Source organism: Monodon monoceros, unplaced genomic scaffold (genome assembly GCF_005190385.1).
Source record: "Monodon monoceros isolate NGI ecotype Baffin Bay Population unplaced genomic scaffold, NGI_Narwhal_1 Super_Scaffold_6, whole genome shotgun sequence".
In the NCBI taxonomy this organism is placed as follows: Eukaryota; Metazoa; Chordata; class Mammalia; order Artiodactyla; family Monodontidae; genus Monodon; species Monodon monoceros.
This window is the reverse complement of record NW_021703783.1, coordinates 91172114-91186233: the sequence shown is the minus strand read 5'-3', so window position 1 is coordinate 91186233 and position 14120 is coordinate 91172114. Positions and strand designations below refer to the sequence as shown.

Here is a 14120-nt window from a genome sequence, read left to right as displayed (position 1 = left end):
CAGCTGCCAGAATATGTGCTCCATGAGGGCAGAACGTTTTTTTATTCTTCCACTCACCTGCCCCTAATATACAGCACAGTGCTGGGCACAGGGTGGATATTCAATAAAGTTAGTTTGCTCCCCCACCCATTTTTTCTCCCCAAATAGTGACAGTAAAAACTTATCATGCTTCAGAGAATACTTATCCTAAAATGATATGATGAAAATTTCAGAAGGGAACAGAGTATTTTAAATGTGTCTTTTAACAAGCATAATATTCAATTCTCCTGTTAGGCATGGGTAATAATGTTAAGCTAAAGCAAGAGGCTTCTTAACAGGGTCCCCCTAAGCCTGGCTTTTCAGAGAACATGGAGTTTTCCAGTCATGCTGGCGGGGGTGGGTGGGTGGGTGGATAAAAGTGAGAAGCCCTAAAATGCACCTGCCTCCTCTTTACCCTCACCCCCTTGCCTGTATGGCTAAAGACTAGGAGCAGGAGGCAGGAAATAATAGTTTTGACCTGAGCCTGGGCCAACCTTTCCTACAATCCAGCTGACTTAGGACAGCCCAAAGTGGATAGCCTCTTTGGACCAGAAAGAAGTATGGTGAGTGAGTTAAAAATGGAATCAAATATTGAGTGAATCTAATTCCTAGAGAGTAATTTGCCTAATGGAGAAAGACGTAGAAGCAAATAAATTCTGGTTCTGTATTGTAAGTGCTGTAATAGAGAGTTGAAAGCAGAATCCTGGACTTCACAGAAAAGGGGTGGTATTAATGGCCTGGAGTAATTCAAGAAGGTTTTCCAAAAAGACATATCACCTGGACTGATTGAATGGAGGGAATTGCATGTACAAAGGCATAGAGGCACAAAGCGCACACCATGGCAGGGATCAGGAAAAAGTTCGGTGGGGCAGGCATGTAGGATGGATGGCTGGGGAGAAGACAGCAGAGCAGAAGGCATGCACCAAAGGAGAAGAAAGGAGACTGTGGTGAAAGGACACCTCGGTTAAGTTTTCCATCAAACTATACCTTTTCTCTGTCTTTCCATTATGTATGAGCTTCTTGAGGGCAGGTCTGAGTCTTTTACTTCATTATAACCAGGCCTATACCACCAGGCTCTGGACAGGGAGGACCCACAGATGGTAGTGATGAACTCCTCCTGGCCAACAAGCAAGGACCCAGGAGAGCACTCTGGCCAGAATATTACAAATCCAGGAGGAAAAGTAGTGTGGGGCCAGTTTCCTGAAAGGGAGGAGAAAGCCTCAGCTAGATTAGGAGCCTCATGCTGAGGAGATGGACCCAGTATCATAGAAGCCCAGCATCTGAGGGCTGAAAAGGGGCTTAGGGACCTAATCCAAATCTCTGACTTTACAGGTGAGGCTCAGAGAGCCAAAGAGATTTGACTGGATTTCTAACTTGGAAACTGGCTTGCTGGATGGTCTGGAGCCCCGTCTTTTCAGCAGTCTAGTCTTCTTATTTTTATTTATTTATTTATTTGGCCACACCGTGTGGCTTACGGGATCTTAGTTTCCCAACCAGGGATGGAACCCGGGCCCCTGGCAGTGAGAGCGCCGAGTCCTAACCACTGGACCACCAGGAATTCCCTAGTCGCCTTATTTTTAAAACCAGAATAATTCTCATCAGGGGGTGGTGGGGATCAGCAGGTAGAAAGCAAAAGTATATATGCCTTGAAGTTCTCTGTTAAGAATGTGGTACCTATATACAATGTACACATGTGGGCTTCTCATGTGGTACATATATACAATGGAACATTACCCAGCCATAAAAAAGAATGAAATAACGCCATCTGCAGCAACATGGGAGGACCTAGAGATTGTCATACTGAGTGAAGTAAGTCAGACAAGAGAAAAACAAATACCATATGATATCACTTATATGTGGAATCTAAAAATATGGTACAAATGAACTTATTTACAAAACAGAAATAGAGTCACAGATGTAGAAAACAAATTTATGATTACCAAGGGGGAAAGGGGCAGGGGAGGGATAAATTGGGAGATTGGGAATGACATATACACACTACTATATATAAAATAGATAACTAATAAGGGCCTACTGTATCGCACAGGGAACTCTACTCAATACTCTGTAATGACCTGTATGGGAAAAGAATCTAAAAAGAATGGATATATGTATATGTATAACGGATTCACTTTGCTGTACAGCAGAAACTAACACAACATTGTAAATCAGCTATACTCCAATAAAAATTTTAAAAAATGGGCTTCTCAGACAAAAGCCTTTATTCCCCATTAACATGCAGCATGTATCTCGCTATCAGCCCTGCTTACAAGATGAGCGTGGTTGTGCTTTCTAAGATGGTTGTATGCTATTTGTGATTCCCAGGAGGCTGGTGGAACAGAAAACAAGATTGTAGTGAGGAATGAGAGGCTCTTAAAAGTGGAAACTTACTGTTTGTCAGTTTACAAGAAACTGGACAATGGCTGATTTCAGGAACATGGATGTCATCAATTTCACTGCCTTGCCAATGGTGCCAGTAGATGAGCACCTGCCTGTCTCATTCACTGCACGGAAAGCAATGAAGGATGCCATGAGGAAGAATCTGGAGGACAGTCCACCCTGTATCCTTCTGTGGTGCCGTCTGCAGTAGAGACCAAACACACCCGTGCAGAGGTGTAACCTGGGCTCGAGTCTATAACATACACCACTTACTAGCTCGTTTCTTATATGTTTGTTAATTTTTTTCAATTACTTAAGCCCTACCTGTCCTTTAAAAGAATATGAAGCTGTGAAGGATTGTTTGTCTTGAGTTTGTTTTACTAAGATAATCAGAAAGAGCCCTAAAGGGAGACATACTGGAAATATTCATTGAAAGAATGGGGAAGAAGAGAAAAAAATGTTCTTTTTACCCCATTGTCTCTTTCTTTCCCTTCTGCCTTCCAAAGAATTAAACTTATAGATAGAAACTAAGTTGTAGTCCAGCCCTCTGCCCTCAGACTAGTTAGCTGAGTGCCCAACTTTAAAAAAAAATTTTTTTCTTTTTCTTTTTGTGGCCACGCCGCACCGCAGCTTGCAGGATCTTAGTTCCCTGATCAGGGATTGAACCCAGGCCCTCGGCAGTGCAAGTGCAGAGTTCTAACCACTGGACCACCAAGGAATTCCCTTTTTTTTCTTTCTTTTCATTTTCTTTTTTTTTTTTTTTTACTCCCTTTGACCTTTCCTCTTCTCACCTGCCACTGCCAGCACCTCTACTTGGGCCCAGACTTTGCCCCTTCTGACATCATCCAGGCTCTACCAGCATCTTTCTTCTCTGACTCTGCCTTTATTGATCCTGATCTCATTTCTGACCCTGAACCTTGTATCTCAGGGACCCACAGAATCCCGCCTCTGGGGGACCATAGAACTCATCCAGCAAATAAAGACCCTCTCAGGTTATAAATAACCCTGTCTTTCCATCTTATATAGAGCTCATTTACCTTCAAGTCATCCTCCTGCCAACCAAACTGCATGTATCCCTCTGCATCACCTCACTTTCCATGCCTCTCAGAAACCCTTCTCAAGATGAGCACAAATGATCCCATCAGGATCTATTTCAGGGTCTCACTTTCCTGGGCCTTTTTCTAATGTACCCTCTTTCTTCTTAATCCTACACTTATCTCAACCTAAGTAATCCATTTCACTTCCTATGATCTGTCATGTCCCTCCTTGGCATCTCCATTTGTCAAGTATCCTCTGATTTGTAAGAACACTTGAGGGTAATGGAAGTAACAGTGAACCTTGCTATATATGAAGGCAATGAGGAGTGGTAGGATTATGGGGCTTTTACAAAGGATATATCCTAGACCAATTGAGGCTAAGACAGAAAGAAATGCAAACGTAGAGAGGGTAGTAAGAGGGTGCATTGAACTGAGCAGCGATTTCAACAGTGATAAACAAGGTTGAGATGCCCTTGGACCCAGGCATCCTTCACCTGACAGAAACAGCTCTCTGTGTGACTGTGTGCATCACAGCATTATCTGTACTTGTAAAACAATTATAAACAACTTAAATATTCAATAGCCAAGGTACAGTTAAGTCTATTAAGATGCATTCTCTAAATGGATTTGTATTCTGCCATTTAAAATATTATGAAGATTATTTAGCTTTATGGAAAATAATCATAATAATGAGTAGGAGAGAAGTCAGAGTAGTAAAATAGGCATCCACTGATATTATAATTATGTAAAAATGTGTGTATATCATAATGCTAGAAGGAAGTCTCCCGAAAACCTAACAAGTTGTTAGGGTGGTAGCGTAATAGATGATTCTTTTTATATTTTCCAAGGTGTCTAGAATATGGTTAATTTTTGTTTATAATTTATAAAGCAACTCATTTAACACAAGATAAAAGAAGTGTGAATGTTCGCAGAGAAAATAATTAAGTGAAAAGACAGCACAGAGGGCCCTGAACCAAGATGGCAGAGTAGAAGGATGTGCTCTCACTGCCTCTTGTGAGAACACCAGAATCACAACGAGCTGCTGGACAGTAACCGACAGGAGGACACTGGAACTCACCAAAAAAGATACCCCACATCCAAAGACAAAGGAGAAGCCACAATGAGACGGTAGGAGGGGTGCAATCACAGTAAAATCAAATCCCATAACTGCTGCGTGGGTGACTCACAGACTGGAGAACACTTATACCACAGAAGTCCACCCGTTGGAGTGAAGGTTCTGAGCCCCACATCAGGCTTCCCAACCTGGGAGTCCGGCAACGGGAGGAGGAATTCCTAGAGAATCACACTTTGAAGGTTACTGGGATTTGAATGCAGGACTTCAACAGGACTGGGGGACACAGAGACTCCACCCTTGGAGGGCACACACAAAGTAGTGTGTGCATCAGGACCCAGGGGAAGGAGCAGTGACCCCAGGGGAGACTGAACCAGACCTACCTGCTAGTGTTGGAGGGTCTCCTGCAGAGGCAGGGGTGGCTGTGGCTCACCGTGGGGACAAGGACAGTGGCAGCGGAAGTTCTGGGAAGTACTCCTTGGCGTGAGCCCCCCCAGAGTCCACCATTAGCCCCAGCAAAGAACCCAGGTAGGCTCCAGTGTTGGGTCGCCTCAGGCCAAACAACCAACAGGGAGGGAACCCAGCCCCACCCATCAGCAGTCAAGCAGATTAAAGTTTTGCTGAGCTTTGCCCACCAGAGCAACAGTCAGCTCTACCCACCACCAGTCCCTCCCTTCAGGAAACTTGCACAAGCCTCTTAGATAGCCTCATCCACCAGAGGGCAGACAGCAGAAGCAAAAAGAACTACAGGCCTGCAGCCTGTGGAACAAAACCACATTCACAGAAAGATAAACAAGATGAAAAGGCAGAGGGCTATGTACCAGATGAAGGAACAAGATAAAACCTCAGAAAAACAACTGAATGAAGTGGAGATAGGCAACCTTCCAGAAAAAGAATTCAGAATAATGATAGTGAAGATGATCCAGGACCTCGGAAAAAGAATGGAGGCAAAGATCGAGAAGATGCAAGAAATGTTTAACAAAGACCTAGAAGAATTAAAGAACAAACAAACAGAGATGAACAATACAATAACTGAAATAAAAACTACACTAGAAGGAATCAACAGCAGAATAACTGAAGCAGAAGAACGGATAAGTGACCTGGAAGACAGAATGGTGGAATTCACTGCTGTGGAACAGAATAAAGAAAAAAGAATGAAAAGAAATGAAGACAGCCTAAGAGACCTCTAGGACAACATTAAACGCAACAACACTCATGTTATAGGGGTCCCAGAAGGAGAAGAGAGAGAGAAAGGACCAGAGAAAATATTTGAAGAGATTATATTCGAAAACTTCCCTAACATGGGAAAGGAAATAGCCACCCAAGTCCAGGAAGTGCAGAGAGTCCCATACAGGATAAACCCAAGAAGAAACACGCCGAGACACATAGTAATCAAATTGGCAAAAATTAAACACAAAGAAAAACTTATTGAAAGCAGCAAGGGTAAAACGACAAATAACATACAAGGGAACTTCCATAAGGTGCTAAGAGAATTCAGCACCACCAAACCACCTCTACAGCAAATGCTAAAGGAACTTCTCTAAGTGGGAAACACAAGAGAAGAAAAGGACCTACAAAAACAAACCCAAAACAATGAAGAAAATGGTCATAGGAACATACATATTGATAATTACCTTAAACATGAATGGATTAAATGCTCCAACCAAAAGACACAGGCTTGCTGAATGGGTACAAAAACAAGACCCATCTATATGCTGTCTACAAGAGACCCACTTCAGACCTAGGGACACATACAGACTGAAAGTGAGGGGGTGGAAAAAGATATTCCATGCAAATGGAAATCAAAAGAAAGCTGGAGTAGCAATACTCATATCAGATAAAATAGACTTTAAAATAAAGAATGTTAGAAGAGACAAGGAAGGACACTACATAATGATCATGGCATTGATCCAAGAAGAAGATAAAACAATTATAAATATATATGCACCCAACATAGGAGCACCTCAATACATAAGGCAACTGCTAACAGCTATAAAAGAGGAAACTGACAGTAACACAATAATAGTGGGGGACTTTAACACCTCACTAATCGTAGTGGACAGATCATCCAAAATGAAAATAAATAAGGAAACAGAAGCTTTAAATGACACAATAGACCAGGTAGATTTAATTGATATTTATAGGACATTCCATACAAAAACAGCAGATTACACTTTCTTCTCAAGTGTGCACGGAACATTCTCCAGGATAGATCACATCTTGGGTCACAAATCAAGCCTCAGTAAATTTAAGAAAATTGAAATCATATCAAGCATCTTTTCTGACCACAGCGTTATGAGATTAGAAACGAATTACAGGGAAAAAAAGTAAGAAACACAAACACATGGAGGCTAAACAATACGTTACTAAATAAACAAGACATCACTGAAGAAATCAAAGAGGAAATCAAAAAATGCCTACAGACAAATGACAATGAAATCACGACAATCCAAAACCTATGGGATGCAGCAAAAGCAGTTCTAGGAGGGAAGTTTATAGCTATACAAGCCTACCTCAAGAAACAAGAAAAATCTCAAATAAACAATCTAACCTTACACCTAAAGGAACTAAAGAAGAACAAACAAAACCCAAAGTTAGCAGAAGGAAAGAAATCATAAAGATCAGAGCAGAAAAAAATGAAATAGAAACAAGGAAAACAATAGCAAAGATCAATAAAACTAAAAGCTGTTTCTTTGAGAAGATAAGCAAAATTGATAAACCATTAGCCAGACTCATCAAGAAAAAGAGGGAGAGGACTCAAATCAATAAACTTAGAAATGAAAAAGGAGAAGTTACAACAGACACTGCAGAAATACAAAGCATCCTAAGAGACTACTATAAGCAACTCTATGCCAATAAAATGGACCATCTGGAAGAAATGGACAAATTCTTAGAAAGGTATAACCTTCCAAGACTGAACCAGGAAAAAATAGAAAATATGAACAGACCAATCACAAGTAATGAAATTGAAAATGTGATTAAAATTCTTTCAAGGAACAAAAGTCCAGGACCAGATGGCTTCGCAGGTGAATTCTATCAAACATTTAGAGAAGAGCTAACACCCATCCTTCTCAAACTCTTCCAAAAAATTGCAGAGGAAGGAACACTCCCAAACTCATTCTATGAGGCCACCATCACCCTGATACCAAAACCAGACAAAGATGTCACAAAAAAAGAAAACTACAGGCCAATATCACTGATGAACATAGATGCAAAAATCCTCAACAAAATACTAGCAAACAGAATCCAACAACACATTAAAACGATCATACACCATGATCAAGTGGGATTTATTCCAAGGTTGCAAGGATTCTTCAATATACGCAAATCAATGTGATACACCATATTAACAAATTGAAGAATAAATACCATATGATCATCTCAGTCGATGCAGAAAAAGCTTTTGACAAAATTCAACACCCATTTATGAAAAAAACTCTCCAGAAAGTGGGCATAGAGGGAACCTACCTCAACATAATAAAGGCCATATATGACAAACCCACAGCAAACATCATTCTCAATGGTGAAAAACTGAAAGCATTTCCTCTAAGATCAGGAAGGAGACAAGGATGTCCACTGTCACCACTATTATTCAACACGGTTTTGGAAGTCCTAGCCACAGCAATCAGAGAAGAAAAAGAAATAAAAGGAATCCAAATTGGAAAAGAAGAAGTAAAACTGGCACTGTTTGCAGATGACATGGTACTATACATAGAGAATCCTAAAGATGCCACCAGAAAACTACTAGAGCTAGTCAATGAATTTGGTAAAGTTGCAGTTTGCAAAATTAATGCACAGAAATCTCTTGCATTCCTATATACACTAATGATGAAAAACCTGAAAGAGAAATTAAGGAAACACTCCCATTTACCATTGCAACAAAAAGAATAAAATACCTAGGAATAAACCTACCTAGGGAGACAAAAGACCTGTATGCAGAAAACTACGAGACACTGATGAAAGAAATTAAAGATGATACCAACAGATGGAGAGATATACCATGTTCTTGGATTGGAAGAATCAATATTGTGAAAATGACTATATCACCCAAAGCAATCTACAGATTCAGTGCAATCCCTATCAAATTATCAATGGCATTTTTTACGGAACTCGAACAAAAAATCTTAAAATTTGTATGGAGACACAAAAGACCCCGAATAGCCAAAGCAGTCTTGTGGGAAAAAAACAGAGCTGGAGGAATCAGACTCACTGACTTCAGACTATACTAAAAAGCTTCACTAATCAACACAATATGGTACTGGCACAGAAACAGAAACATAGGTCAATGGAACAAGATAGAAAGCCCAGAGATAACCCCACACACGTATGGTCAACTAATCTATGACAAAGGAGGCAAGGATATACAATGGAGAAAAGACAGTGTCTTCAATAAGTGGTGCTGGGAAAACTAGACAGCTACATGTAAAAGAATGAAATTAGAACACTCCCTAACACCATACACAAAAATAAACTCAAAATGAATTAGAGACCTAAATGTAAGACCGGACACTATAAAACTCTTAGAGGAAAACAAAGGAAGAACACTCTTTGACATAAATCACAGTAAGATCTTTTTTGATCCACCTCCTAGAGTAATGGAAATAAAAACAAAAATAAACAAATGGGACCTAATGAAAGTTCAAAGCTTTTGCACAGCAAAGAAGACCATAAACAAGACGAAAAGAGAACCCTCAGAATGGGAGAAAATGTTTGCAAACGAATCAACAGACACAGGATTAATCTCCAAAATATATAAACAGCTCATGCAGCTCAATATTAAAAAAAACAAACAACCCAATCCGAAAATGAGCAGATGACCTAAATAGACATTTCTCCAAAGAAGACATACAGATGGCCAGGAAGCACATGAAAAGCTGCTCAACATCACTAATTATTAGAGAAATGCAAATCAAAACCACAATGAGGTGTCACCTCACACCAGGTAGAATGGGCGTCATCAGAAAATCTACAACAACAAATGCTGGAGAGGGTGTGGAGAAAAGGGAACCCTCTTGCACTGTTGGTGGGAATGTAAATTGATACAGTCACTATGGAGAACATTATGGAGGTTCCTTAAAAAACTAAAAATAAAATTACCATATCATCCAGCAATCCCACTACTGGGTATATACCCAGAGAAAACCATAATTCAAAAAAGCACATGTACCCCAATGTTCATTGCAGCGCTATTTACAATAGCCAGGTCATGGAAGCAACCTAAATGCCCATCGAGAGACGAATGGATAAAGAAGATGTGGTACATATATACAATGGAATGTTACTCAACCATAAAAAGGAATGAAATTGGGTCATTTGTTGAGACGTGGATGGATCTAGAGACTGTCATACAGAGTGAAGTAAGTCAGAGAGAGAAAAACAAATATCGTATATTAACGCATATATGTGGAACCTAGAAAAATGGTACAGATGAACCAGTTTGCAGGGCAGAAATTGAGACACATGTAGAGAACAAACATATGGACACCAAGGGGGTAAAGTGGTGGGGGGGTTGCGGGTGGTAGTGTGATGAATTGCACCAACTGGGATTGACATGTATACACTGATGTGTATAAAATTGATGACTAATAAGAACCTGTGGGCTTCTCTGGTGGCGCAGTGGTTGAGAGTACGCCTGCCGATGCAGGGGACGCGGGTTCGTGCCCCGGTCCGGGAAGATCCCACGTGCCGTGGAGCGGCTGGGCCTGTGAGCCATGGCCTCTGAGCCTTCACGTCCGGAGTCTGTGCTCCACAGCGGGAGAGGCCACAACAGTGAGAGGCCTGCGTACCGCAAAAAAAAAAAAAAAAAAGAACCTGCTGTATAAAAAAATTAATTAAATTTAAAAAAATAAATAAATAAATGAACTGTGGGGAAAAAAAAAAAAAGCACAGAAAGGCAGTGAGCTGCTTTTCTTTACAGGCTCGCCCTATCCTGTTCTATTTGTGTGTAGTCATCACCCAGAAAGTTTCCTTAACAGACTCACCTCCCAGCCTGCTGCACTGGCTCCATACAGCAGGTGAACCAAGGGATTGCTGAGACAGATCTGAGTCCCAACCCGTTGGTGCACAGCCTGGTAAGTTATGTGTGCTGAGGCAAGGCTTCCAGCAAGGAAGGGCCCTAGGGGCCCCTCTACTTATTTGAAAGCACATTTGCACAATAGAAGTATCAAAGATCTATTTTTAAAATTGATAAACTTTATTCTTAGAGAAGTTCTGGGTTCATAGCAAAATTGAGCTGAAAGTGCGGAGTTCCCACATACCCCTCCCTGTCCCCACACATGCACAACCTCCCCATCACCAGAGTGGAACATTTATTATAATTGATGAACCTAAATTGACACATCACATTCACCCAAAGCCCATGTTTACATTAGGTTTCTCTCCTTGTGCTGTACATTCTATGAGTTTGGACAAATGTATAATGGTATGCGTCCACCCTTATAGTATTATACGGAATAGTTTCACTGCCCTAAAAATCCTCTGTGCTGCTATTCATCCCTCTCTCCCCGCAGTCCTTGGCAACCACTGATCTTTTGCTATCTCCTTAGTTTTACCTTTTCCAGAATGTCATAGAATTGGAATCATAAAGTATGTAACCTTTTCAGATTGGTTTCTTTTACTTAGTAATACGTCTTTAAGGTTTCTCCATGTGTTTTCATGGCTTGATAGCTCATTACTTTTTTGCGCTGAATAGTATTCTGTTGTTTGGATGTCCACAGTTTATTTATCTGTTTACCTACTGAGGGGCATGTTGGTTGCTTCTGAGTTTTGGCAACTTTGAATAAAGCTTCTATAAACATTCATATGCAGGGTTTTGTGTGTGGACATGTATTTTCAGTTCATTTGGGTAAATACCAAGGAGCATGAATCCTGGACCATATGGTAAGAGTATGTTTAGTATAGTAAGAGACTGCCAAATTGTCTCCCAAAGTGGCTGTGCCCTTTTGCATTCCCACCAGCAGTGAATGAGAGTTCCTGTTGCTCCACATCATCATCAGCATTTGGTGTTGTCAGTGTTTGGGATTTTGGCCATGCTAACCAGTATACTGTGATATCTCCCTGTTTTAATTTGCAGTTCTCTAATAACGTGATATTAAACATCTTTTTATATGCTTACTTTCCACCTGTATATCTTGTTTGGTGGTGAGGTGTCTGTTGAGGTGTTTGCCCCATTTTTTAATTGAGTTGTTTGTTTTCTTATTGTTGGGTTTTAAGATTTCTTTGTATATTTTGGATAACAGTCCTTTATCAAATGTATCTTTTGCAAATATTCTCTCCAGTCTGTGGCTGGTCTTCTTTTTCTCTTGACATTGTCCTTTGTAGAGCAGAAGTTTTAAGTTTTAATGAAGTCCAGCTTATCAGTTATTTCTTTCATGGATCATGCCTCTGATGTATCTAAAAAGTCATTGCGAAACCCAGGGTCATCTAGGTTTTCTCATCTAGGTTATCTTCTAGGAGTTTTATATTTAGGTCTGTTATCCATTTTGACTTAATTTTTGTGAAAGATGTAAGGTCTGTGTATGGGTTCGTTATTTTGCGTTTGGATGTTCAGTTGTTCGAGCACCATTTGTTGAAAAGTCTATCTTTGCTCCATTGTATTGCCTTTGCCTCTTTGTCAAAGATCAATTGACTTTGTTTATGTGGGTCTATTTCTGGACTCTCTATTCTGTTCCATTGATCTATTTGTCTGTTTTTTTGGCCAATGCCACGCTGTCTTGATTACTGTAGTTTTATAGTAAGTAAGTCTTGAAGTCAAGTAGTGTCAGTTCTCCTTCAATGCTGGGTTTGCTATTCTGGGTCTTTTACTTCTCCATGTAAAGTTTAGAGTTAGTTTGTCAATGTTGACAAATAAGTTGCTGGGATTTTGATTGGGACTGCATCGATCAAGTTGGGAAGAACTGACGTCTTGACAATATTGAGCCTTTCCATCTGTGAACATGGAATATCTCCATTTATTTAGTTGTTTAATTTATTTCATCAGTTTTATAGTTTTTCTTATTTTGATCTTGTACATATTTTATTAGATTTATACCTATGTATTTCGTTTTTTTGTTAATATAAATGGTATTGTGTTTTTAATTTCAAATTCCACTTGTTCATTGTTGGTTATAGGAAAGGGCACATATCCAGTTGATTGATGATGCTGTTGAGTTCAGCTATTTTCTTACTAATTTTCTGTCTGCAGGATCTGTCCCTTTCTAACAGAGGAGTATTAAAGTCTCTAACTATTATGGTAGATTCATCAATGGATTCATTGTCCATGCAATTCTTTTTTTGCCTCATGTATTTTGATGCTCTGTTAGGCACATACACATTAAGATTGTTAAGTCTTCTTGGTGTATTGACCCCTTTATCATTATATAATGCCCCTCTTTATCCCTGATAACTTTCTTGGACCTGAAGTCTGCTCTAAGTGAAATATACTTTTTTTTTTTAATTAGTGTTAGTATGGTATATCTTTCTTCATCCCTTTACTTCTAATCTATATATTTATTTATATTTAAAATGGGTTTCTTATAGACAAAGTATTTTGGATCTTGTTTTTGGATTTACTCTGACAATCTCTGTCTTTTAATTGGCATATTTAGACCTTTCATGTTTAAAGTGATTATTAATATAGTTGGATTAATATCTACCATATTTGTTCTGTTTTCTATTTGTTGGCCTGTTCTTTGTTCCTATGTTTTAAAATATTTATTTATTTTTAATTTATTTTTATTTTTTGGCTGTGTCAGGTCTTAGTTGCAGCACCCGGGCTCTTTGTTGTGGCGCATGGGCTTCTCTTTAGTTATGGTACATGGGCTCAGTGGTTGTGGCGTGTGGGCTTAGTTTCCCCGCGACATGTGGGATCCTAGTTCCCTGATCAGGGATCGAACCCACGTCCCCTGCACCGGAAGGCGGATTCTTAACCACTGGACCACCAGGGAAGTCCCCTTTTTTCCTACTTTTGTCTTCCAAACTTTTTCTGCCTTTTGTGGTTTTAATTGAGCATTTTATGTGATTTTATTCTCTCTCCTTTCTTAGCATATCAATCATACTTCTTTTTGTACTTTTTGTACTTTTTTTAGTGGTTGCCCTAGAGTTTAAAATATACATTTACAACTAATCTAAGTCTACTTTCAAATATTACTATACCACTTCACGGGTAATGCAAATACTTTATAATAATAAAATATTCCTAATTCCATCCTCCTGTCTTTTGTATCATTGCCATCATTCATTTCATTTCACTTGTGTATGTGTGTATATGTATATACACACACATTGCTACTATTATTTTGAACAAACTGCTATCTGTTAGATCAATTAAGAATAAAAAAACAAAATTTTTTATTTTACTTTCGCTGATTCATTCTTTGATGCACTTCCTTTCTTTATGTAGATCCAAGTTTCTGACCTGTATCATTTTCCTTCCCTCTAAAAAACTTCTTTCAGCATTTCTTCACGGCAGATATACTGGCAACAAATTCCCTCAGTTTTCGTTTGTCTGAGAAAGCCTTCATTTCTCCTTCACTTTTGAGGGATAATTTTTCAGAGTACAGGATTCCAGGTTGGCAGGGTTTTTTTCCTTAACACTTTAAATATTTCACTTCATTTTCCTCTTGCTTGCATGGTTT

The 14120-nt window shown here is 39.5% G+C and overlaps 1 protein-coding gene across 1 annotated transcript in view; it reads left to right on the top strand.

The window, feature by feature from the left end:
* The first annotated feature begins 2437 nt into the window (after positions 1–2437).
* The window catches only part of FAM227A (family with sequence similarity 227 member A), a 77999-nt gene continuing 66316 nt past the window's right edge, over positions 2438–14120 (top strand). The window contains exons 1-2 of the mRNA XM_029206736.1: positions 2438–2579; positions 10495–10577. Of these exons, the coding sequence (XP_029062569.1) occupies positions 2438–2579; positions 10495–10577 (225 nt within the window). The remainder of the gene's footprint in view (positions 2580–10494; positions 10578–14120) is intronic.